General features: G+C 41.7%; 1 protein-coding gene across 1 annotated transcript in view; it reads left to right on the top strand.

Moving 5' to 3' along the window:
* EIF3A (eukaryotic translation initiation factor 3 subunit A) overlaps positions 1-21,849 on the top strand; it is a 49,538-nt gene extending 27,689 nt beyond the window's left edge. The window contains exons 12-22 of the mRNA XM_077823043.1: positions 1,101-1,448; positions 2,230-2,334; positions 2,734-2,847; positions 3,185-3,307; positions 5,301-5,454; positions 6,560-6,744; positions 8,592-8,680; positions 13,799-14,667; positions 16,311-16,485; positions 18,822-18,982; positions 20,568-21,849. Of these exons, the coding sequence (XP_077679169.1) occupies positions 1,101-1,448; positions 2,230-2,334; positions 2,734-2,847; positions 3,185-3,307; positions 5,301-5,454; positions 6,560-6,744; positions 8,592-8,680; positions 13,799-14,667; positions 16,311-16,485; positions 18,822-18,982; positions 20,568-20,821 (2,577 nt within the window). The 3' untranslated portion in view covers positions 20,822-21,849. The remainder of the gene's footprint in view (positions 1-1,100; positions 1,449-2,229; positions 2,335-2,733; positions 2,848-3,184; positions 3,308-5,300; positions 5,455-6,559; positions 6,745-8,591; positions 8,681-13,798; positions 14,668-16,310; positions 16,486-18,821; positions 18,983-20,567) is intronic.
* The last annotated feature ends 3,408 nt before the right edge of the window (positions 21,850-25,257 follow it).

Below are 25,257 nucleotides of genomic sequence, written 5' to 3' on the forward strand. Positions count from 1 at the left end.
CGTTACATCCAGAACTTCGCTACTATATCAACACACTCTGTAACTGTGTCAAATTCACTGCTGTGCATATGGGTGACATTTTTAAAATTCTCCTTAAGCCTTTCCTCCCTTCCCACTTTCTTCCACTTACTCCTGTTGCCTTCTCCCCCTTTAGCAGCACATATAAGTGCCTTCAGAGAAATCTGTTAGTCCTTAAGGTGCTACCGGACTCCTCCTTGTTTTCAAATAAATGTACGTGCTGCTTCTCTTTGATCTCTTTGTAAAGCTTTGCAGTGGCTGATTAGCTAAGGTGTGGTGGTGGGGAACGGATGGTGAGTAAAGAAAAAGTGGCAGAAGATACTTAAAAGGACACAATCAATGTGAACCCTAGTTATTTTTTATAAATGAATTTAAAATAGTCTCAGATACTGTGCTTGCTTCTGAGTCATCCTGTCAATTTTTGACAGGTTTCAGAGTAACAGCCGTGTTAGTCTGTATTCACAAAAAGAAAAGGAGTACTTGTGGCATCTTAGAGACTAACCAGTTTATTTGAGCATAAGCTTTCGTGAGCTACAGCTCACTTCATCGGATGCATACTGTGGAAACTGCCAATTTTTGTGATCTTATAACTTTCTCTCCCCTGTTGCTGTATAAAAAGATCCATAGAAATATGGAAAAACGATTAAATGATTTTACAGGTGAAACTGGCTATACATAAAGTGCTATTTAGTACATAAAAACAAACTGAAAAGAGTGTTCTTTTTTCATCTCTCAGTTGTAGAATCATAACTGTTGTTACAAGCGTATGTAAAATAGTTTTAAGGAAGTTCAAAAATTTCACACCTAGGACACGCTTCGTAAAGTGTTGATGTGATACTATGGAATGCTTAACATGTTTAGCTTTTGTGCATGTGAGTAATCACTTTGAGACTACTACTCGTATATGTTTATACGATTGGGAACCATGCTTTCAGTTTCAGTAAAGTTTTTCATGCAGTTCCCAAATATAGGAAATAAGATGACTTTGAGTTGTCTGTTTTATAATGTTTCACTTTCCCATGACTTGGAAATTTTAAAGGGATGCTAATCAATTTGCTGTCCTGTTCTTTATTTGCATTCAGCAAGAGAAGGAAGAACAACATCAGTTGGCTGTCACTGCTTACTTAAAAAATTCAAGGAAAGAGCATCAGCGTATCCTTGCTCGTCGTCAAACAATAGAGGAGAGAAAGGAGCGTCTTGAAAGTCTAAACATTCAGCGTGAGAAAGAAGAGTTGGAACAGCGTGAAGCTGAACTTCAAAAAGTTCGTAAAGCTGAAGAAGAGAGACTGCGCCAGGAGGCAAAAGAGAGAGAGAAGGAGCGTATTCTGCAAGAACATGAGCAAATCAAAAAAAAAACTGTTCGTGAACGTTTGGAGCAGATTAAGAAGACTGAACTGGGAGCCAAGGCATTCAAAGATATTGATATTGAGGTAAGCAACTTATTACTGGAATATTGAATTTATTCTATATTCCTGTACTGTTACTCAGCTGCCTAAATTTCATATTCTCCACTTGTTTTGTTTTTATGTCAGTAAGACATTCCTAAAACGATGAGACTACCAATTTGGGCAATTTAAATATTTGATTTGTTCCATCATTGGGATAGGAGCTATTTACATGTAGGAAAGAAGTCCAGCCATTTGAGAGGGGGCTGAAGATTTCTATCATCTCAATCAGTGGTCTCCAAAGTGGGGTGCGTGCACCAGACCATCCCTGGGGGTGCGCAGCAGGAGGAGTGCCGCTGAAGGAGCACTGCCAGCACGGCTGGACCTTTGATTCTTCGGCGGCACGCAGGCAGCAGCTCGGCTCTCCCCGCTCCGTCTTCAGGGGCACGCTGGTGGCAGCTCTTTTTTTTTCTTTTTTTTTTTTTTTTTGCTTCCCTGGGGTGCGCGATCCAAAAAATTTGGAGACCACTGATCTAGATACCTACCTAGGAATAAAACATGAAATAGACATCCAAATTGTACCGGTGACAACTGGACTATATCTTAGTTAGAATTCAGATAAAAATCCATGAGATGTCTTCAGAGTAGAATGCAGGTTACACAACAGACATTAACAGGAGCCTAAAAATGTTCAGAAAGTCAACTAGTTTGAAAGTTTAAATCAGAAATTGCAAAAAAGTTAAAGTAAACAGAGGAAACTGCGTTCATGCCAGGAAACAACTATTTGCTTTCTGTGCTGTTTATTAACTTTAATATCTGATTGTAGGATCTTGAAGAATTGGACCCTGACTTCATCATGGCTAAACAGGTTGAACAGCTGGAGAAAGAAAAGAAGGAACTCCAAGAACGTCTGAAGAATCAGGAAAAGAAGGTATATAAAGCAATAAGAGTATGGGCTTGGCTCTGTAGAAATTTACACAGGTTTAGTTAAACTATTGTGAACCCCTGTGTGGATGTACTTTTATATTGATTCTAAAACAATGTCAGTTTACCTTGCTGCCGTAGAGATACAGTAGCAAGCTGAATTCATATAAGCCAGGTTTTAATTGATTTGAGTCTCTACACACAAATCTGCACCAATTTAACTAAATTGGTTTAAAATCACACCTTGGATTAAACTGGTGCAACTTTGCATGTTTCAAGGATGAATATGCTGGGAATGCTGAGGTAGCAAATATATTGGGTGAAATAGAAATACTTTTTTAGCATACCAGATTTGGTCTTTATTTTATACAGTATAGGTATAATATGTTTGGTTTTCTATATTTAGATTGACTATTTTGAAAGAGCAAAGCGCTTGGAAGAAATTCCTCTGATAAAGACTGCTTATGAGGAACAAAGAATCCGAGACATGGACCTGTGGGAACAGCAAGAAGAAGAAAGGGTAAGGATATTTTAATTTCATATAGCAGCATCATTTGTTGCTCGATATAGAAACTAGGTCTGTGCCATATGTATGCTTTCCCTTGTCCAGCTCAGTCCAAGAAGGGGAGATGTGATTTAGTTCATAGGGGATTCTTTCAGTTCCTCATTATTTTCTTCACACTCATGGATAGCAGTGTCTTTTATCATTCCAGATAAAGAAAGAGGCAGCTGTCTGATAAGCTGCCTCTGGTTGTGGGTTCTGAGGGTTAAACAACCCCAGGGGATTTGTTGTGTGTTATAAAGACAAATACGTAATGTCTAAAATTTTTAATATTTTTACTTTTGCATATTTGTAGATCACCACAATGCAGCTGGAACGCGAAAAAGCGTTGGAGCATAAGAACAGGATGTCAAGGATGTTGGATGATAAAGACTTATTTGTATCTAGGCTCATGGCAGCACGACAATCAGTTTATCAGGTAAACATCATGTGTTCTTGTTGGAAAAGCATTTCTGTAAAGTACAGGACTTAATTTGTGAGGTCAGTGTTCCACTTGAAAAATACAAATGAATTAACAAATGGAGCTAGACAAGATAATGTCTGTTTAAATTACAAAGATGTTGCCCTGCTATCTTTCTGAAACTCTAGGGGAATAAACCTTTCTGACAATCTAGAAGAATTCAAATTTATATAGTTGACCCTTTGAAAGACAAATGGTGATGGCCACAATGTGACATTGAGCCACAAAACAATTTTGTAATTCGAAAGAGCCATCGTTCTTTCATTGAGAGTTACATTAATGAAGTGTGCATGGGGTGGAGATGTCCACAAGATGATCTGGCAGACCCTGTCGCTTCCCAGGCACTGTCATTTTAAAATTGCTGTGGCATCTACCACAGTTGCTTACATGGAAAAGTATTATTAAAACATTAGATGTATTTTAGCTGCCTTTTAATGTAGATTAGCGACTGGAAATGAGGGCAAGCCAGCAGCACGTGACCAGTCAGCTTTTCTGGACCACAATTTGGAGTTGCTCATCCGGTTAGAGTAATCTTGAAAATGTTTCTAATCTAAAGAACAGACTTAAATTAACAAAATTCTTGTGGTTCAGTTCTGTCTTGTTAGTTGATTCAGCAGATCACTCATGTTACAGAGGTATCTCTGGTATTTTAGATGTGAGACTAGGTTCGTGACCTGAACAGGTAATACCTAAATTAGATAAATGAAAGGGGAGAAGAGATACAATAGAAATTGTGTGACTGAGTTTCCTGTTCTAGCACTTTGAAAACTTCACTGAATTTCTCTGTGGTGTATTAGAGATGTAGCAGTTTTCCTCCCATAAATATTATGGAATTTAGAAGGGAAAATTATGTCAAAAATGTATCGTCTTTAGGGATTACCACTACAAAGTTTTTTCCTGAGATTTTTAGGGATATGAGAAACTGTTAAACTCAATATTCCGCAAAAGTAGGAATTTAAATTATCTTGTTGTTATAACTATTAAAGAGGGAAGAGGTTTTAGCACAGGGGTGGGCAAACTATGGCCCGCGGGCCGGATGCGGCCCACAGGATTGTCCCCCGTAGTGCCGCAGGCTCCGTGCCACTCTCAGAAGTGGCCAGCACCACGTGCCTGGGGGGGGGGGTACCTGGAGGCGTGGCAAGGGCAGCGTATGAAGCCCTTGGAGTGGCCCAGGAGCCGCACAGGGATGTGGTTCTGGCCTGCCCTAGCCCCAGTGCGTGCTGCTGCCACCCTGGAGCCACTTTAGGTAAGCGTTGCTGGGCCGGAGCCTGAACCCCTCCTGCACCCCAGCCCCCCAACTCTCTGTCTGCACCTCGCACCCCTCCTGCACCCCAACTCCCTGCCCTGAGCCCCCTGCTGCACTCCCGTGCACCTCAACCCCCGCCGTGAGCTCCCTCCGACAGTCTGCATCCCTTCTGCACCTCTCCTCTTCCCCAATCCCTTGCTCCGAGTCCGTTTCTGCACACTGCACCCCCTCCCTCACCCTGTACTTCCTACCGCACTCCAACCCCCTGCCCCGGCCCTGCATACAATTTCCCCACCCAGATGTGGCCCTTGGCCCAAAAAAGTTTGCCCATCCCTGTTTTAACAGCTTTCTGGTAGCTATGTCCAACTCTTTTTGTGGCACTACATGTGATTTCTGAGAGATTGGGCATCCGTTTATCTTACTGGGGTTTCTGAGGAAACAAAGCACTAGCATTGTGGATGCTGATTCCATTTCTCAGAGGTAGACATTGCATCCCTTTATTCTTAACTTCCCAGAAGGGGGTTGGCAGGAGGAAAGTTTAACCATCACCCCGTAAAATGGCCAGTGGATGGGAAGATGACTACTGGAAAATTTGTTGACATTACTGTTTTGTGGTTCTTCGCATCTTTGTTCAGTGACCTAAAGAACTCTCCAGTTGTTGGATTGAGTTCTGAAGGTTTTACTTGTACTCTTGCTATTTTTCAGGAAAAACTCAAACAGTTCGAAGAAAGGTTAGCAGAAGAAAGACATAATCGTTTGGAGGAACGCAAGAGACAACGCAAAGAGGAGAGGCGTATTTCTTATTACAGAGAAAAGGAGGAGGAAGAGCAGAGATTGCAAGAAGAAAAAATGCTTAAAGGTAAAAATTAAGGGACATGCACTGAGTAAACAGATTGATATTGTATTTCATTGCTTCTTGAACCATCCCAAAATCCTTGAGGCAAGTATAGGTCACTGTGTTCCATCAGATAGTAGGAAGTTTTTCTGTTCCTTTCCATTCGGAGGAAAGTTCTATATTCATTGCAACCAGACAGTCCATCTTGTGAGATTCATGCTTGTGCAACCACCCAGCCTGCTGGCAGTCTCTCTCTGTGTACACACAACACACTTGGGGCAAAGGTGTGTGGGCTGAAGAGAGAAAATGAAGAGGCAATAATGATTGAGGTAGAGGATAGAGTAAGAGTAGGAGTTGGAGAGTCTCTACTCAAAGGTTTCAGATTAGAGTTCTCGTGGTCTTTCTTTTTGTACATGAGGATTAAAAACAGAGGGAACATTGTTGCCATGCTGAGAACACGAGAATTACCATATCGGATCATTGCAGTTTTCTCTGTAGTCCTGTCTGTGGTGGCCAGTACCTGAGACTTCAGAAGATGGTACTTGGAAATCCTTAGATTGGACAAATATGAAATAACTTTCCATAAGGCAAATATTTTCCCAACCCCCTGTTAGTGGATGGCTGAAGCCCTGAAGTGTCAGGTCTGTATCCTTTATAAAACATCTTAAAATCTTATCTTCATTCAGGATTTTTGTATCTGGTTTATGAAATAATTAGTTGCTTTTTTTGACGCATACTTGAAGAGCTTCTTGCCCATACTTGAAGTACATCCAGGTTGTTATGGTGTTAACTAGTATTTCACACCTTTAGTGTTAATAAATTGGATCTGTGCAGAGATATATAGGTATCTGCATGGTTTCTTTATTAAATATCCAACAGCTGTTGTGCCAGATATCAAGTTGATCAATTATTTTTTGTTTTTTCTGTCACTTAGACGTTAATTACTTTCAAAAGAAGAATGCCGCTGTTCACAAATACTACAGTGGTTACTTAGATGTTTGTGGGTGTGAGGAGGACTACTGTGTACCCTTTCTCTTTTTTCCTCCGGTTATAAACTGCTCTCAGAGAGGATTTGCTATATTGGTAGTTTGTATTCTTTTGAAAAAAATAAACTAAATTCTTGTTGCAGAGCTTGAAGAGAAGGAACGTATTGAGCGTGAAAAACGTGAGCAGGAACAGCGGGAATATCAGGAGCGTGTCAGAAAATTAGAAGAAGTAGAGAGGAAAAAACGTCAAAGAGAGCTGGAAATTGAAGAGAGGGAGCGACGCAGAGAAGAGGAGAGGAGGGGTCTTGATGACCCACTTTCAAGAAGGGTATTCTGATTTGTTTGTTTTTGTAATGGGCTGGTTTTTCTTCCTCTCTATATTTTGTCAGGAGTTTGAAAATGCAGTTTAGGTGTGCTAATGAAAGCCATGTAGAGGTGTACAAACCATAAGGAAAAGTTTCATTAAATTCTATGTGCTTAGTTGTTTATCTAGTTCAGAAGTTAATATTTGGGTGTCAGCTACTGATGATTTATTCATTGGCCACAGAAAATTCGTTGTCATCAAATTGAACCAATATATTTAAAAGGATAGAGAATAGATTTAATTGTGGTAAGCGCAGATGAATTGGGAGGGACCAATGAGGAACAAAATTGTAATGGCTTTTGCTAAAGTTGTGAATCAGAATAGCCATTAAAGGGAAACTCCAGTCTAAACATAAAAATAAACCTACTCGCTATATCAGATTAGAAGAGTGAAAGACTAAAAAATATCTTTAAAAAATCAGATGTTATCATTTTGAAAATATAATAGAAAATAGGACTGAAATAATGCACTAGGGCTAGGAGAATGATCTTTGCATCTGTGATATGAATGGGGCACAACTGCATTTGTCAAGGCCAGAGAAAAGGAAGTTGTATTTGAGATATGAGATGAGGTTGGATGAGAGTTTTAGCTGTGTGGATGGATAAGAAAGACTTTGCAAGATTTAGACGTAGCCTGAATCTAGGAAGCTGGAGAGAGATCCAAGTCAAAGATGACACACGTTACAGGTCTGAGTGACAGGCAGGATGGTGGTGGTGATCACAGTAACTGAAAAAGGAGGTGAGGTGGGAAGATTAGGAGCTCTGTTTTATCCATCTTGAGCTTGTGCTTGATATGTAGACATCTAGATAGACTTCACAGACACACAAATGTGTAAAGGTACTCTGTATCCAGAGTACCTGAAAACACTTATTGTATAAGCAAAAAGAAAAGGAGGACTTGTGGCACCTTAGAGACTAACAAATGTATTTGAGGGTAAGCTTTCGTGAGCTACAGCTCACTTCATCGGATGCATGCAGTGGAAAATACAGTGGGGAGATTTATATACACAGAGAACATGAAACAATGGGTGTTACCATACACACTGTAACAAGAGTGATCAGGTAAGGTGAGCTATTACCAGCGTGGGGACCGGGGGGGGGACCTTTTGTAGTGATAATCAAGGTGGGACATTTCCAGCAGCTGACAAGAATGTCTGAGGAACGGGGGTGGGGGGAATAAACATGAGGAAATAGTTTTTACTTTGTGTAATGACCCATCCACTCCCAGTCTTTATTCAAGCTGTAGCTCACGAAAGCTTTTGCTCAAATTTGTTAGTCTCTAAGGTGCCACAAGTCCTCCTTTTCTTTTTGTGGATACAGACTAACACGGCTGCTACTCTGAAACTTGTCATTATTGTATAAGGTTTTACTTGGTTATAGTGGATCATATCATGTAATAAATGAAGAACACTTTTTAAGAAGTTGGATTGAAGTGATCGGATGTCTGCTGCTGTTTATGATAGTACATTCCTTTAACGTCTTTGTAGATTGAGTCCTAATATATTTCTTAGCTATAAAACCTAGCTGCTGCTTAAAGTCACACTACAACATTGCTCATGTACTTAATTAACTCTAGTCAACTTTTTGTTTTATTAATATAGAATTTAAACTTTAAAGAAATATTACTTGTATTATCTGATAGGTCTGTTTCTTAGCTCAGCCAATTTACAGTTATTCAAGTGTTACATTGTAGAGAACATCAGATTAATTGGTGCCAGAGCATGGTGTTAAGTGAATGAATTGCAAACATTAGAAGTTCTGTATTTTTGTGCTCCCAAAGCTGATGCTGTTGTTTACCTGTGGTGAATATAGGAATCTCGTTGGGGTGATAGAGATTCTGACAGCACCTGGAGACGAACCGCTGAGCCAGAATCAGAATGGAGACGAGCACCACCAGAGAGGTAAGTAGAGGGAAATCAAGCATCTTGGCTGTAGGATCCACAATTTGTGGGCACTCTTCCTGTTGTCAGTCTGAGTAGCCTTTGCCTCTATTATGTCCAGCATTTGTATCTTTGAAAGTTATCCTCAAGGATTTTTTTAAACTCCTTTGTAAGTATTCCAAAGTAAGACAGAAGGAGTATAGCTATTTAAAAATGCAAATGGGGAAGAGGGGACTTGTGGTAAGATAAACACCCATCCAGACTCTATCATACTTTTATCTACGCATCCTTTTATCTAGAACATTGAATACAATTAAACTTCCTGGTTTATTTAAACCTTTACACTAAATCCAGCTGATGCCACCAAACATCTAATAAACCAGCAGCTGCTTACATGGTTTTTCCTTTGCTAAATCTGCAGCCTAATCAACCATAATCCCTACTTAAATGATTTGGTGCAGAGTTCAAAATGAGGGAAAGAGAGTGACTAGTTATAGGCTTTGTGATGACCTATCATATTAGGAATTTTCCATTAAGGAATTGAGAGAGATACCAAAGAACTATGTAACAAAAATTCCCAAAGCCTTGATTCAAACTCGAGGATAATTTACAGAAGCTGAAAGTGTATGCTGCAAGCTGAAACTAACATCTAAAGAAATGTCATGAATTGAGAAGGGAAACAAACTGAAAAGGGAGAGTTTAAGGACTCAGTATTTGGAGGCTGTTCTTTTGCTAAAATCAGTAGTTGCTCAAACTTTTGTACTGGTGACTCCTTTCACATAGGAAGCGACCTCCACCCCCTTATAAATTAAAAACACTTTTTATATTTTAACACCATTGTAAGTGCTGGAGGCAAAGCGGGGTTTGGGGCGGAGACTGACAGCTCACGACCCCCCATGTAATAACCTTGCGACCCCCTGAGGGGTCCCGACCACCCAGTTTGAGAACCCCTGGCTAAAATGCTTATCCTGGGTCTGAATATTTTAGGATTTTGAGAATGACTAACTGCATAGAAGGAGAAATATAGGTCTTCGGGAGCTCTATGCATCTGTTAGAACTTTTTCTCTTTCTCTTCCATGCAGTTAAAATGTTGAGAGAGGAATCAAAATCAGTACAGGCCAATATGCAAGGGTAGTGAACGTTCTCTTGATCAGTTCTTTTAATTTGTCCCAAGAGAGTAACTAAAATCAAATCTAGCCATAATACTTTCTGACATAGCTTGAAATGAAGGGTAGGGGTCCTGTATTCTTTGTACACCCAAAAGTCTCATTGGTTTTAGTGGTAGTCTGGGTGTACAAGGAGTGTGTTAATTTATATTGGACTCTAGTGTGGTAATGTAGATTTGACTGTAACTGAATAAAATGTTCAGAAATCTATTTGTGAATTAAGTGGCAGAGGCAGTGATATAGAGGGCAGAACACATAGCAGCAGCAGGAACACACATTTAGTTTATGCCTACAGCTCCTTGCACAAATGGTGTCATGATGGAATCATCCCATGGACACTAGTAAAGGTAAAGAAATTCAGAGACTGTCTTGCAAACGTAGACTTTTCACTTGACACCATGTTGTTAATCACTCAAATGCCGAGAGCCATATGAGAGTCCGTAATCGTGGAACTACTTGTAGAGTGCAGGCAGGCCTCCCACTGATTACCCAGGACTTCAGGGTGGTCATCTTAGCTGTCAGTTTGTTCCAGTTGTCCTCAACTTTTTCTGGACCCTGACCCTGTGTTACAACAGGAAAAAAATTGCAGATTCCCCTCCCTAGCCATAAAGAAAGAGAGGGTAGTCCTAACACATGCCGGATGTGTTTGCAAATCCCAGGTTGAGAACCTGTGGTCTAGTCAATGGAGAGGCAACCTTCACCAGTACAAGGAAGATGGTGAACATAAGAAACAAAAGAAAGCATAAATCTCTTAGAATCCGGGCAACAAAATTGGTAATCTTCCAGATAATATCTGCAATGTGCCAAAACAGCCAAGGAAAATAAGTTTATTCCTGAATAGAGGCTGTGCAGTGTGTGTCAGAGTGAGGAACTTATCACCCCTAAAAACATTATATAAAATATTACCTGTCCATCAGAAACGTAGATTGGCCTTAGAAGGATGGCAGTTGCACTAGAATGCATCCTCAACAGGAGTGTCTGTTTCCACATCACCCATTTTAGGGAAAAATCCGTAGAGATTGTTCACAACAAGCACATCTAATTCCTGAGGGGGACCAGCGGAAGACCCTGGAATTCATCAGAGGGGGTGATAGCTGAAATAATACCATAGAAATGTAGGTCTGGACAGGACCTCAATAAGTCCTCTAGTGTATTCCCCCTGTGCCAAAGCAGGAATAAGTATATCTAGACCGTCCTTGATAGATGTTTGTCTAACTTGTTCTTAAAAAACATCAGTGATGATCCATTGCTTTTGCATGACTCATATTGCTCCCCAGAGGAGCCCCAAATAGTTTGTTTCAGGTGCTTCTGATAATGGGAAAAAAGACCTGACGTCTATTTCATGTGTGTATCTTATGTACTTTTTGAGTTATGAGTGAGCATAAGAATTCTCAAACTATTATCATCCACCAGGATTGGGGAAGAGTTAAGAGATCCTAATACCAGATCTCCCCCCTTTTGATTAGCATGAACTTGGTAGAAAAATTCTACCTGAATTGCAAAGGCATCAATCATACTTGGGAAATGGCCCAACTTGATGATCACTTTAGATAAGCTATTACCAGCAGGAGAGTGGGGTGGGAGGAGGTATTGTTTCATGGTCTCTGTGTATATAATGTCTTCTGCAGTTTCCACAGTATGCATCCGATGAAGTGAGCTGTAGCTCACGAAAGCTCATGCTCAAATAAATTGGTTAGTCTCTAAGGTGCCACAAATACTCCTTTTCTTTTTGCGAATACAGACTAACACGGCTGTTACTCTGAAACCAATCATACTTTAAGCCGCACAAACCTTATCATGGAAATTGGGTTGCAGTCTTGAGTGTGGAGTGGCTACTGCCATTCTGTAATGAACTGAATAATAATTTTTTCTGATCATTCGTTTTTGTTGCAAAAAGTTATCCCCCTATAGAACATTCTGCATATTAGTCTCACACAAGTGTGCATGTCATTCCCTCTATGGTAGTATGTTTGACTGAGATTACAATTCATTTTCTAACTTCAATAAACATATTTAATTTCAAAGGGAATTTTAGTAGAGAGCCACATTCAGAGTTGAATGAGCTCCCAGTTTCCCCTAATTGGTACCTATCACCTGACTCTTCTTTCCATCTGAAAAATTATTTCACAATCATGAAGGTACAAAGATTAGCAGAAGTAACTGGCACAGTATTTTACAATTACCTTCTTAAGATCTTGAGGAATCTGAGTTGTAGACTTTATTTTGCTTTGGTTATAGATGTCACAACTTCTGTCAATTTAAACACTTCTTAGAGCACCAATACAGCTAATTTTGATAGTGTTCCTAAACAGTCACCTTTCATAGAATCGGAGACTTTCACCAGAGACTGAGTAGGAAAAACTTTAGCTTGAAAGAGAATTCTCCAATTCGAGTGCACATAGGAGTCTAGAATAGAATTGCTGTCTCATTGTGAATTAAAGGTAATTATACTCTCCCTCATTCTGGAAGAAGAAACAGGAAGATGTAGCTCAGATTTCTCAAGATTGTTGAGGTACGGGTTGTGTCAAATTAACAGCTACATACTCTTCCCTTCTTGTTGGAATCCTACATTAATTTTTTTAACCAAATCTTTGTAGTTTACCTCTAAGTGGTCCAATAATGTACATTTCTACTGTTTCATTTCTTTTCAAATTCATGAGAAATTCAAATCCAGGTTAACACCTTGACTCGTAATTCCTAAAAAAGGAGACACCACCCTCCATCTTCATAATAAACTGTCCCACATTCCCCACAAATAGTGAAGATGTTTTATGGTAATTAATTTCCTAAAATGGGGAGGAAACCTTCACCTGTTGACAGAACCATGGCTTGTGACTTGTGTAAATATGTAAAATGGATGCCATCCTTTCTGTAGTCAGTGCTGTTGTGAATGAAGAGATGTAGTACACAGGCCAAATGTATATAGAGCACTTGGTGAAGCATTAAAATAAACAATATGTCTTGAGTAATGATGAGGTAGAAAGCTCACACTCATATCCAGGCGGTATCCAATCTTTTCAGCTTTTGTGGACCAAACATATTTCAGAAGATCAGGGAGCCACAATCAGTATTATGGGGCAGATTCTGCCATTGCTGAACTCCCTTTGCCTCACTTCAGAATGGGGGAGTCCCCAGAGGGCATAGTCAGTCTGTCAATATCCTGTACCTCCCTACTTGCAGCCACCTAGCGCAGAGGGTGAGGAGGATGAGAGGCAGGAGCGCATTGTCCTCTGACCATTCCAAGTTGGATTATGATTCCTACAGGACTGTTGACAGTTAAAGCATCCAAAGGCTGCTGTGATGGACCTGTACCTGATTGTTGGTTACCAACTTCTGGACTGCACTGTGAGGCAGGGAGCAAGAGATGGGAGCCATCCTTTAACAGTCATTCCCTTAAACTAGTGGTCCCCAAACTTTTTACCTCGTGCCCCCACCCCAGAGCCGGGGCCTGGAGCGGGGCCGCGGCTCTGGGATTGGGTGGGGGGGGGGGCGGGCAATGCGGCATGGGGTAAGGGAGCCGCCCGTCCCCCCCCCCCCCAACATTCTTTGGCACTCCCCTAGGGGGGTGTGCCCCACAGATTTGGGATCTTTGCCTTAGACTCTGGCAGAGCCCCTCAGATTCTTTTCCTGCTCTTCTTGGATTCCCACAAATCAGCAGGGAAGAGGCAGTGAAGCAGCCAGACTTATTCCCTTTGCAGTTCAGCAGGGGAGCAGCTGAAGCCTGGAAGCTACTCAGAGCATTTCCTGGGGCAACAGGGGAGGTGATACCTCCTACCTCCTTCTAACAATGATGAGGCTGATTCAGACACTTCCAGTTAGAAATAGCAAGGGGACTGGTTGGGGAACGTATTTTCAACTTGCAATCAATTGCATGCTTTCTTCGTAACATGCATCTTCAAGGGCCACAGATGGACCCACTGCTCTAATACATAAACCTTTCTTCACTTTTCACTCTTGTCATGTGGTTTAATAGGGAATGGCGCCGTGGAGAAGGGCGTGATGATGAAAGACCTTTCCGAAGAGGAGATGATCTACTTAGACGTGGTGGTGCTGAAGAGAAAGAGCCTTCTTCCCGGGAAGCAAATGAAGACAGAGCCCCCAAGCGAGATGTGGACAAGGACGGGGAACCTAGGCGGGACGAGGACAGGGAACCCAAGCGGGGCGTGAACGGGGAACCCAGACGGGGTGTGGACGAGGACGGGGAACCCAGGCAGGAGGAGAATGGGGAACCCGCGCAGGGTGTGGATCAGGACAGAGGGAGTTGGCGCACTGCAGATGCGGACAGGGGGCCCAGGCGCGGGCTGGATGAGGACAGGGGGCCCAGGCGCGGGCTGGATGAGGACAGGGGGCCCAGGCGCGGGCTGGATGAGGACAGGGGGAGTTGGCGCACTGTGGATGAGGACAGGGGGCCCAGGCGCGGGCTGGATGAGGACAGGGGGCCCAGGCGCGGGCTGGATGAGGACAGGGGGCCCAGGCGCGGGCTGGATGAGGACAGGGGGCCCAGGCGCGGGCTGGATGAGGACAGGGGGAGTTGGCGCACTGCAGATGACAACAGGGGACCCAGGCGGGGCCTGGATGACGACAGGGGACCCAGGCGGGGCCTGGATGACGACAGGGGGAGTTGGCGCACTGCAGATGACGACAGGGGACCTAGGCGGGGCCTGGATGACGACAGAATTTCCAGGCGAGATGAGGACAGAGGCCCCTGGCGTAGTGCAGATGAGGATCGACTCTCAAGACGTGATGATGACAGGGGTCCATGGCGTGGTGGGGATGATGACAGAGGGCCCAGGCGTGGTGATGATTCAAGACCTGGTCCTTGGAGACCATTTGGTAAACCAGGTAACATAATTTTGTAATTAAACTATATGGATTTTTTCATAATTCTATCCCTCTTCCAAAAATGAAATTTGCTGAGTTTAGTAAGATGTTTATTAAGTATCAGATACTTGAGAGAGCAGAAATAACTGGATCCAGTTGTGTGTGTTATCTTTAAATCAAGATTAGGTGTGTTTCTGAAAGGTATGCTCTAATTCAAACGAGGAATTAGTATGAGTCTATTAATTTTCTGTTGCAAATGGCTGGATCAATCTGGCTAATTTGTATGCTCCTCTCATTTTAAATTATCATTTTCATTTTATTGATTTTTTTTTAAAAAATAAATGTTTATTGCTTCTGTAGCAGATATTTAAAGGTCAAATATTAATGCTGGGAATTCACTTGTCTTGTGAACTAAAAACTTAATGGCCTCATGGGGCAGAATCAGCTTTTTACTGGACTAATGCAGCTTTGGCTCCCTTTCCTTTTTAAACTGTCGCAGAGATCAGCCTCTTTTAAAGAGAATTTGGAATTAATCTGCTGAGAAGTTGGATTGTAGTACCTCTGTGGTTTTGTGCATCTTTTTATTTATAGCGTGCAAAAAATATTTCCAGTCAGTTATTTGAAGTCTTAGCTGATAATGGCTATAACAGTTGTTTTCTGATTTCCTGTAATGCTTAGTGAGGTCTGAACTGTTGACTGTCTTGCCAATACTTTTATTATCTTCTGGTCACTTTTTTAAAGTTGTAATTAAGAAAAAGCACCGATGTTAAATGGAAACATTTAAACAAGTAATGTAATATTCTGAAATCCAATTCCAACATGATCATAAGTGAATAAACCCCAGTGCCACCCTCCAAAAGCTTTTCCTTTCTCCCTCCAGAAGAAAGACAGGATGAACAATGTGTAATAGAGGAGTATTACTAATACATGCAACTGAGAATCATAGATCACTGAGTGGTATCGCCAGAGGCATTGGGCAAATTGATCTTATTTGAAATAGTAATTCAAATTTTAAAAGTAGGAGCCATGATCCCCAAATTAATGATGATTTCTGAAGTTCAGCGTGTTTAAAATCTTTTTTCCTTGTAGACAGGGCTGAGGAAGCCTTGGCTGTTCGAGGTTATACTAATGCCCTGTTATTTAGTGTTTAGTTTGACATTTGTCTCAATGAGCCCTCTGAGATGTTTGGCATTCCATAAACTGTTTGAACTGACTAAGGGCTTGTCTACACTGGCACTTTACAGCGCTGCAACTTTCTCGCTCAGGGGTGTGAAAAAACACCCCCCGAGCGCTGCAAGCTTCAGCGAGGTGACATGCCAGTACAGACAGTGCACCAGCGCTGGGAGCTACTCCCCTCCCAGAGGTGTTTTTTTCACAGCCACGTCAAAGTGCTGCCAGTGAAGACATGCCCTAAAAAATACAGATTTGTTCAGCCCTTTGCTGAACTACTATGGGGAGTATGGGTTTCTTCACGTGAATGAGGCACCTGACTTACATTAAACATAGGTGGTTCTTCGAGTCTTTGTGGATCCCACTCGAGGTGGGAGCCAAATGGACAAAAACTTGAAGCAGAATCACAGTTACTGTAAAGGCAGGTAAACCTCTCTCTCTTGACTACTCCGAGTTTAGTCAGAAAATAATTTGATTCCGTTTATTACTAACAGGCGGATGGAGAGAACGAGAGAAAGCTCGTGAAGACAGCTGGGGACCCCCGCGAGACTCCAGACCTTCAGAAGACCGTGAGTTGGATAGAGATAAAGATTGTGATGAGAACGAAAAGGATCGTGAGATTGACAAAGAACGTGACCTTGATCGGGATGATCGCTTCAGACGTCCAAGGTTTGATTTTTCTGTTGGTAACAATATTGATAGGAGTTTTGTAAAAGCCATCAGCTTTTTTCCTCTTTCATGAAATTAGTCACATAGAATCATAGAATATCAGGGTTGGAAGGGACCCCTGAAGGTCATCTAGTCCAACCCCCCGCTCGAAGCAGGACCAATTCCCAGTTAAATCATCCCAGCCAGGGCTTTGTCAAGCCTGACCTTAAAAACCTCTAAGGAAGGAGATTCTACCACCTCCCTAGGTAACGCATTCCAGTGTTTCACCACCCTCTTAGTGAAAAAGTTTTTCCTAATATCCAATCTAAACCTCCCCCACTGCAACTTGAGACCATTACTCCTCGTTCTGTCATCTGCTACCATTGAGAACAGTCTAGAGCCATCCTCTTTGGAACCCCCTTTCAGGTAGTTGAAAGCAGCTATCAAATCCCCCCTCATTCTTCTCTTCTGCAGGCTAAACAATCCCAGCTCCCTCAGCCTCTCCTCATAAGTCATGTGTTCTAGACCCCTAATCATTTTTGTTGCCCTTCCCTGGACTCTCTCCAATTTATCCACATCCTTCTTGTAGTGTGGGGCCCAAAACTGGACACAGTACTCCAGATGAGGCCTCACCAATGTCGAATAGAGGGGAACGATCACGTCCCTCGATCTGCTCACTATGCCCCTACTTATACATCCCAAAATGCCATTGGCCTTCTTGGCAACAAGGGCACACTGCTGACTCATATCCAGCTTCTTGTCCACTGTCACCCCTAGGTCCTTTTCCGCAGAACTGCTGCCTAGCCATTCGGTCCCTAGTCTGTAGCGGTGCATTGGATTCTTCCATCCTAAGTGCAGGACCCTGCACTTATCCTTATTGAACCTCATCAGATTTCTTTTGGCCCAATCCTCCAATTTGTCTAGGTCCTTCTGTATCCTATCCCTCCCCTCCAGCGTATCTACCACTCCTCCCAGTTTAGTATCATCCGCAACCTCCCAGTTTAGTATCATCCGCACATCTTTAAAGCAATAAACAAATTATAATGATTTTTCAGATTGTGAAGAAAACCCTAATTGTTCCCAGAAGCAGCCACAAAATGTTTTACTGCTCACTTTTAAATATTATTGCATTCCTTTTCTTAGTCAAGATTGAGCATTGATCTTAGGTTTCACTAAAATGAAAGATCTTAACTTTAAACACACCAATAAATTTTTCTCATAAATGGTGCCCTGTGTGCCTGGTACATCGTCACATTGAAACCGTCTAACCCAGGAACTTATCCTTGCAACAAAGCCCGTTGCCAATTGTGCCCACATATCTATTCAGGGGACACCATCACAGGGCCTAATAACATCAGCCACACTATCAGAGGCTCGTTCACCTGCACATCCACCAATGTGATTTATGCCATCATGTGCCAGCAATGCCCCTCTGCCATGTACATTGGTCAAACTGGACAGTCTCTACGTAAAAGAATAAATGGACACAAATCAGATGTCAAGAATTATAACATTCATAAACCAGTCGGAGAACACTTCAATCTCTCTGGTCACGCAATCACAGACATGAAGGTCGCTATCTTAAAAAAACTTCAAATCCAGACTCCAGCGAGAAACTGCTGAATTGGAATTCATTTGCAAATTGGATACTATTAATTTAGGCTTAAATAGAGACTGGGAGTGGCTAAGTCATTATGCAAGGTAGCCTATTTCCTCTTGTTTTTTCCTACCCCCCCCCCTCCCCCCCCAGATGTTCTGGTTTAACTTGGATTTAAACTTGGAGAGTGGTCAGTTTGGATGAGCTATTACCAGCAGGAGAGTGAGTTTGTGTGTGTATGGGGGTGGGTTTTTGGAGGGGGGTGAGGGAGTGAGAGAACCTGGATTTGTGCAGGAAATGGCCTAACTTCATTATCATGCACATTGTGTAAAGAGTTGTCACTTTGGATGGGCTATCACCAGCAGGAGAGTGAATTTGTGTGGGGGGGTGGAGGGTGAGAAAACCTGGATTTGTGCTGGAAATGGCCTAACCTGAAGATTACTTTAGATAAGCTATTACCAGCAGGACAGTGGGGTGGGAGGAGGTATTGTTTCATATTCTCTGTGTATATATAAAGTCTGCTGCAGTTTCCACGGTATGCATCTGATGAGGTGAGCTGTAGCTCACGAAAGCTCATGCTCAAATAAATTGGTTAGTCGCTAAGGTGCCACAAGTACTCCTTTTCTTTTTGCGAATACAGACTAACACGGCTGTTACTCTGAAACCCGTCTGTTTTAAATAACTTGCCCTTTTTAACACTGCTGGGTTCACTGCAGCAGAAGCCAGATAAAGGCTTAGTCTTATTTTTAAATGGCAAAAGGGATGAGGCTGCCTGGAGAAGAGGACCAGCTGAGGAAGCTTCCAGCTGGAGAGATTCAAGTCGTCGAGATGAATGGGACAGAGGTGGTCGTGACATGAGAGATCGGCGTGGTGATGATAGAGATAGAAGAGGACCTTCGATCAGAACAGACCGTGAAGAAAGTATGTTTGTTTACCCTTATCAGTTTAAATATTTATCACTGGGGATCATTTATACTGTGGCCCCTTTACATCGCTCTGGCCATGGGTATACATATATACCCAGTTAAGGTCCCTTTTACTGTCAGTCCCCCCTGTCAGTGTGGTAGAAAGGAAAGGAGCCTTGGTGTAAATGTGAATCTAGCCCTGAATCTTATTTAAAAAAAAAAAAAAATTATTCCAGTAGATTCTTGGCATTTGAGATATAGATCAGAAATGAAAGAATGAGACTATTAAGATTGTCACTTGGAGTGCTGGGTGAAATGTTTGGGGCAAATAGTTTATTCACCAAAACATGCACCATTGGCTGACCTGAAGCTATTCACGAATTTGACCCGATCGTGTTGGCTAGGGCCACACTCTGTCTGTCAGTCCATCCCCCTTTACACTATTTAGCCCAGTGGTTAGGGTATTTGCCTGGGATGCTGGAGACCCAGGTTTAAATCCCCATTCAGGAGCAGAGACTTGAAGTCATGTCTTCACCCATGTGAGCATTCTAACCACTGGATTACAAGCTGTTGTGGCATGAGTTGCTCTTAATCTGTCCTAGTGAAGCAATTCCGTTTTGTAGAAATACTTAAATATTAATTGAGCCAAAGAGAGAGTTGGAGATGTGGATTCAGAGGCGGGATTTGAATCCACAACTGACTCACCACATGAGTACATGTCCTCATTACAGCCATAGTGTATGTGTATGTGCTTATGTCCCCTTTGTTTCAATCCAGAATAGGGATGCTGCCCTGAATCTGGTCCTCATTGATAAAATGGAGCAGAAAATGCAATGCAAGACCTCCTGACAAGTGAAAGGAGGGGGAACTGGTTTTCAGCTCTGAGATTTTTTTATACTGTTAAGCTTGGTATTTGAAAGTGTCTTCCATTTAGCTTCCGCGTTATTGCAAAACTGATTATTTTCTTCAACTTCTTATCTTTACTGTGAAATAAATAGTTTCCTATACAGTTTAGCATTCCAGAGCACTCTTATGTGCAGGATGAGGTGGTGTTAACCCAGTGAAACTTCTGCTACTTTTAACTTTGCCTACAAGCGGATAGAATTTGCGTTCTTTTTTTTTAAGACCAGGCATACCTAAAACTTTCTCCCCATTTACATAAAATTTGGGGGGTTTCAGTTTTTAGGATTCATTTTGTTATGAAACCCAACTGTTTTCTAGCCAGATATTTTAAGTTGTCTCAAGATTTGGTACTTATGGCCTAATAATTTTTTATTTTGTTGTTTTTTAGCTACATAAACAGTGAGTTTATTATGTACATTAAACAGAGCTCTAGCCAGATTAAGGCTAGTTCTGAGCGACTGAAAAAATAGGTCACTTGACAAGCTTTCATTACAATACTGTAAAATTAAACCATGGGCTCTGACCCTGGGTGTCACCACCATTTTGCTGTATTGCTACATGGGAGCAGTGGTTCCAGTATGGCAAAGTTTGAGAACCATTTAATTATACTATCAGAGCTGGGCTTGTTGATTTAAACTCCTGTAAGGGACTGTAGTAATACAAAAAAAGTGGTTTCTAATGATCTTGCACATTTTTAGCAAGTTCATGGCGGCGTGGTGATGAGAGAAAAGAAGAACGTGGGGAAGAACATGAAACTACCCGGCGAGCTGCTCCAGCTCCAGCTCCTACTCCTACTCCTGTTCCTGCTGCTGCTCCTCCTCCTATTTCAAAAGATAGGGAGAGAGATGCAGAGAGCGAGAAGGGGTCCTGGAGAACTGAAAAAGAACGAGAATCTCTTCGTCGCGCTAAAAATGAAACAGATGAAGATGGATGGACCACTGTACGACGTTAAGTCAAAATCTAAACACAGTTTAACAGGTGTGTTAGAGTTGATTTGATCAAATCCACAGATTATTATATTTGTGCTTATAAACATTCAGAATTGGTATTCTTTGACAAATGTTTTGAGAACATGAAAGCATGAGCCTGTATTACTTACTCATATATAGATTGATCATGCACAAAACTAGCAGCAGAAGGTTGGAAATTGAATGCCGGTTTCTGAAATTACAAATGTTGCATATTTCACAGATCACTTGTTGCTAAAATAGAAATGTGAACTTTATAGCTATCTTGAGCAACACCTATATCTCAGACTAAAACAAACTGACCTTTTAAAAAAATTCTGAATTTGGAATGGGGTATGATTTATCACAGAACATGCAGTTGAAAAATCTCATGTACAATGGTCACATTATTGAAAAGATGGAGCTGGATTAATTTCCATAATTGGCCAAGATGAACTATAAAAAAACCCCTCCCCTACTGAGGTATTTTTGAGGGCAAGAGATTTTTGTGAGGTATTTTAGCATCATCTGAATTCAGTAAGTTGTTTAAATTTAAATTACAATAAACATTCTGAACATTAGCTACACTGGGATATTTTCTATGATTTTACTTGAATGCATATGAAACCATTTTGCAGTCCTTCTAATAAGGAATATTGCTGCAGTGTGAAACAAAACATCATTAGACTTTTAAAACTCAAGCATTATGGTCAACATACTGCTGAGTATTTTGTTTTGCCAATAGCATAACTGCTTTTTCCATTACTGGATAATTCATGCCTTTCAAGCATTTATAAATATTGTCATATTTAAAATGTGTGGTTTTGGAGGAATTCAGATTTTTTTCCCCAACTTTGTCTTCAGGGTAAATGCTTTCCTTTTCAACAAGTGCTTTGTAGTAATGGCTGTGTTGACTGACTTCAATTTTGGGGTGCAGTAACAATGTTAATCATTAACTATCTGGTCTTATTGAAGCCAACACAGAACTTGCTGCTGTGTTTCTCTTCAATGAAAAATAAACTTATAGAATTAGCTTCTGTTGTGTATTGACTTTTTAATTAACATTACTGATGTATTTTTATATGAAAAAGGCAAGCTGCTTAACTTATTCCCTTCCTCCATATCTACTCTTTTCTGTCCCAAATGAAAGAGAGAGAAACTTGCCTCTTGTATGGTTTTCTGACTGGGAAATGTGATGATTCATTTATGGCAAACATGAACTTAAGTTATTGTGCTCCTTCTCTTGTCCCTTCTCCTGCATCCTCCATGAAAAACCTTCACCTCCACAGCCATCTTCCTTTGAGGGTTGGATGGGAGTGTCTTTGGAGTCCATCAGCTCTGCTCCTGGCTTGGCCATAGGAATCGCTTTAAAGCAACATTGTATGCTGCTTAGCAAAGCAATACTCTGGACTACCTCTGTATCCTCTTATTCTGTGAGAGATGGAACTAGACTGGGGCGGGCAAACTTTTTGGCCTCAGGGACGCATGGTGTTTCCAAAATTGTATGGAGGGCTGGTTAGGGGAGGCTGTGCCTCCCTAAACAGCCAGGTGTGGCCTGGCCCCTGCCCCCTATCTGTGTCCCCCCCCCCCCCCCCACTTCTCATCCCCTGATGGCCCCCCGGTACTCTTACCCCATCCATCCACCCCTTCTCCCTGACTGACCCCAGACCCCCCACCCCTAACTGCCCCCTGCTGCCCCATCCAACCCCCCAACTCCATTCTGACCCCCCCCCAAGGATCCCTGCCCCATCCAACCACGCTTTCTCTGTGTCCCCTGACCACCCCCAAAATCCCACCCAACCCCTCCTCTCGTTCCTGACAGCCCCCCTGCGACTCCTGCCCCCATTCAATCCCCCTATTCCCCACCCTCTGACTGCCCTGACCACCCACCAAACTCCCCTGCCTCCTTACCACACTGCCTGGAGCACCGGTGGCTGGCGGCACGGCTGCACCAGGACAGGCAGTCGAACGCCGGGTCAGGCCGGGCTCTGCAGCTGCGCTGCCCCAGGAGCTCACAGCCCTGCTGCCCAGAGCATTGTGCTATGGGGGAGGCGGAACAGCAGGGGAGGGGCCAGGGGCTGCATGTGGCCCGCAGTTTACCCACCTCTGAACTAGACAATAGGACCCACGTCTCAGTGATAACATAGTATACTACCCACAAGTACTCATTGGACAGTCTCTTGCTACTTGCAGTTGTCCCGAAAGTGCACTCCTAGTCTGAAAAAGGACTATACAAATCAATTATTTTCCCCTTTCTCTGAGTAAAACTATACTTGTTTGGGGTACATGATATGTATAGTCATGACTCTCTTTTCTAAGATTCTGCCACCATGGAATCCTTCCCTTGGCAGCAGAACTCAATTCCAGAATCTGAAGTTTACATTTAAAAAAAATGTAAGTCCTTGACACAACTTTGAGAACATCAAGTACACACAGACACAATGTCTTCAGGTCTGTGCACAACCTAAAGGAGTCAGAGACGTGAACTGATGCCACTCATCTCAGTGGCCTGTTAACTCTGAAACTTAAAGGTGGCAACTGTAAATGTTAAAGTTTACTGATCATTTTAGTAGAAATATCCTCTGATGTACCTGCCATACCTCTCCAGGTTCAAAAAGCTACAAATGACCAGCTCCAATTGCTGAAACCTCCCCAACAGCTTCTGATGATGTGACTATGCATTAATACATAATTGGACATTTAAAAAACCTAACTGTGACCATCAAGTTGTTTAATGCAAATTAAAAGCTACTGTACTGATTCACTTTCATAATTAACCCTCATTTTTGTAAATTATCAATTGAACTGCTACAGAATGTAAGTTCAGCTTGTTCATTTTTAGAGGTGTATACAATTTGTTCTATAGTTGCAGGTCACTCTTAAATTACTTCATCTTAATTTGTGAGAGAGGAGAGTGAGGTGAGATGTAATCAGAATTTTTTTTTAAATCTGATTTTGCATTATGTCCCACACTTCTGTTGCCTATAAGTATCAATACATGCACTGCTAGCTGTGTGTTTATTAATTCCCTGTGTATTGTGAGTCATCTGGGATTTGCAAGTTACATAGGTTTAATATATATCACCAAAGAAGGCATGTATTAGAGGAACATTTATGGATCACTTGATAGTGAAGTACTGCGGATACATATTTTCTGAGTCTGTGGTGGAACATCTAGCCAGCAGGGAGAATGCTATCACTTTGTTTACTCTGCTTTTCACTTAAATTGGAAAGTAGGCTACTTTTGTAGTAGTGGAATGCTTGGGTTGCAGATAATGTAAAACACTCCCCTACATCTAGACAAGATTTACCAGTGCATTAAAAAGATACAGCTAAATTATGTGAACTTTTAAAACAAAAGCTAAAATTTAAGCTTAATTTGAATCTTACACTTCAGTAATGCACTGCTATTACAGGACTATGTCATCCTGCTGTTGCAATACACTTCACAGATGCTTGGCTGTACAAGCATCCCTGTAAAATGTTACTGTGATACAGCTGTCAGGCTAGCTTGCTAGTCATCTTGTATAAATCCCTCTGTGACATGAGCCATCTTAAGATTGTCATTTTAAATGCATTTCCATTTGTGTGCCAAAATTGCTTCTGTACCCCCCTGCCCCCCTACTTTTATAAGACAAAGGAAGCAATTCTTAAGACTAGCTCTTTGCTTAACCCTCCTGTGATTCCTAGGGTTTAGATTACTATTTATTCAGGTATTTATAGGTAATTTAATAAATCTAAATAAAGCCACTTGCTGAGGGAAACTGATAAGTTACATCATTCACTGGGCATGAAGACAGTAAGAACAGTAAGGAGACACCCAGTTCTCAGACAGGAAGAATAAATTCTCATATAGAATAAAGATTATCTTAGATTCTAGCATTGGCTGTAGTGTATCTAGACTTAATCTAGTGGAATAAGCTTTTTCACTGGATAATTTGTTTTAAAAAAAGTGGTTTCCCAGCCTCATTAGCGACCTGAGGATGGTGCTTGGAGCATGGAAATACTATGAGTGGCCAAGGTGAAAAAAATACCTTTTTGGAAAGACAATTAAGTTAGATTTTAGAAGTTTAGTCTTAAGTTTAAACCACACTTTTTTTTAAATAAAATTAGTTTCAAAGGGAGTTATTTTACATGAAACAGACCTTTTTATAAAAAGTAGTATGCTCATCAGAGGAAATATCCTAATCTTAAACTGTTGACCCTAACATCTCTTTCTGGCATTGGTTTGTTGGAGCTTAACTCTTCTGGGTCAATTTATTAAAGTACAGTTTAATTTTACCTGGCAGCTCTCTAATTACTATGGCAAGCTAGTACATGCATTTGTTAGTCTCTAAGGTGCCACAAGTACTCCTGTTGTTTGTACATGTGGTGGGTTCTTCAAGCAATTCTGGCCCCTTCAACTACCAGGCTTATGTGTGCTGCAGGATGAGTAACATGT

This window comes from Eretmochelys imbricata, chromosome 7 (genome assembly GCF_965152235.1).
Source record: "Eretmochelys imbricata isolate rEreImb1 chromosome 7, rEreImb1.hap1, whole genome shotgun sequence".
NCBI lineage: Eukaryota > Metazoa > Chordata > Testudines > Cheloniidae > Eretmochelys > Eretmochelys imbricata.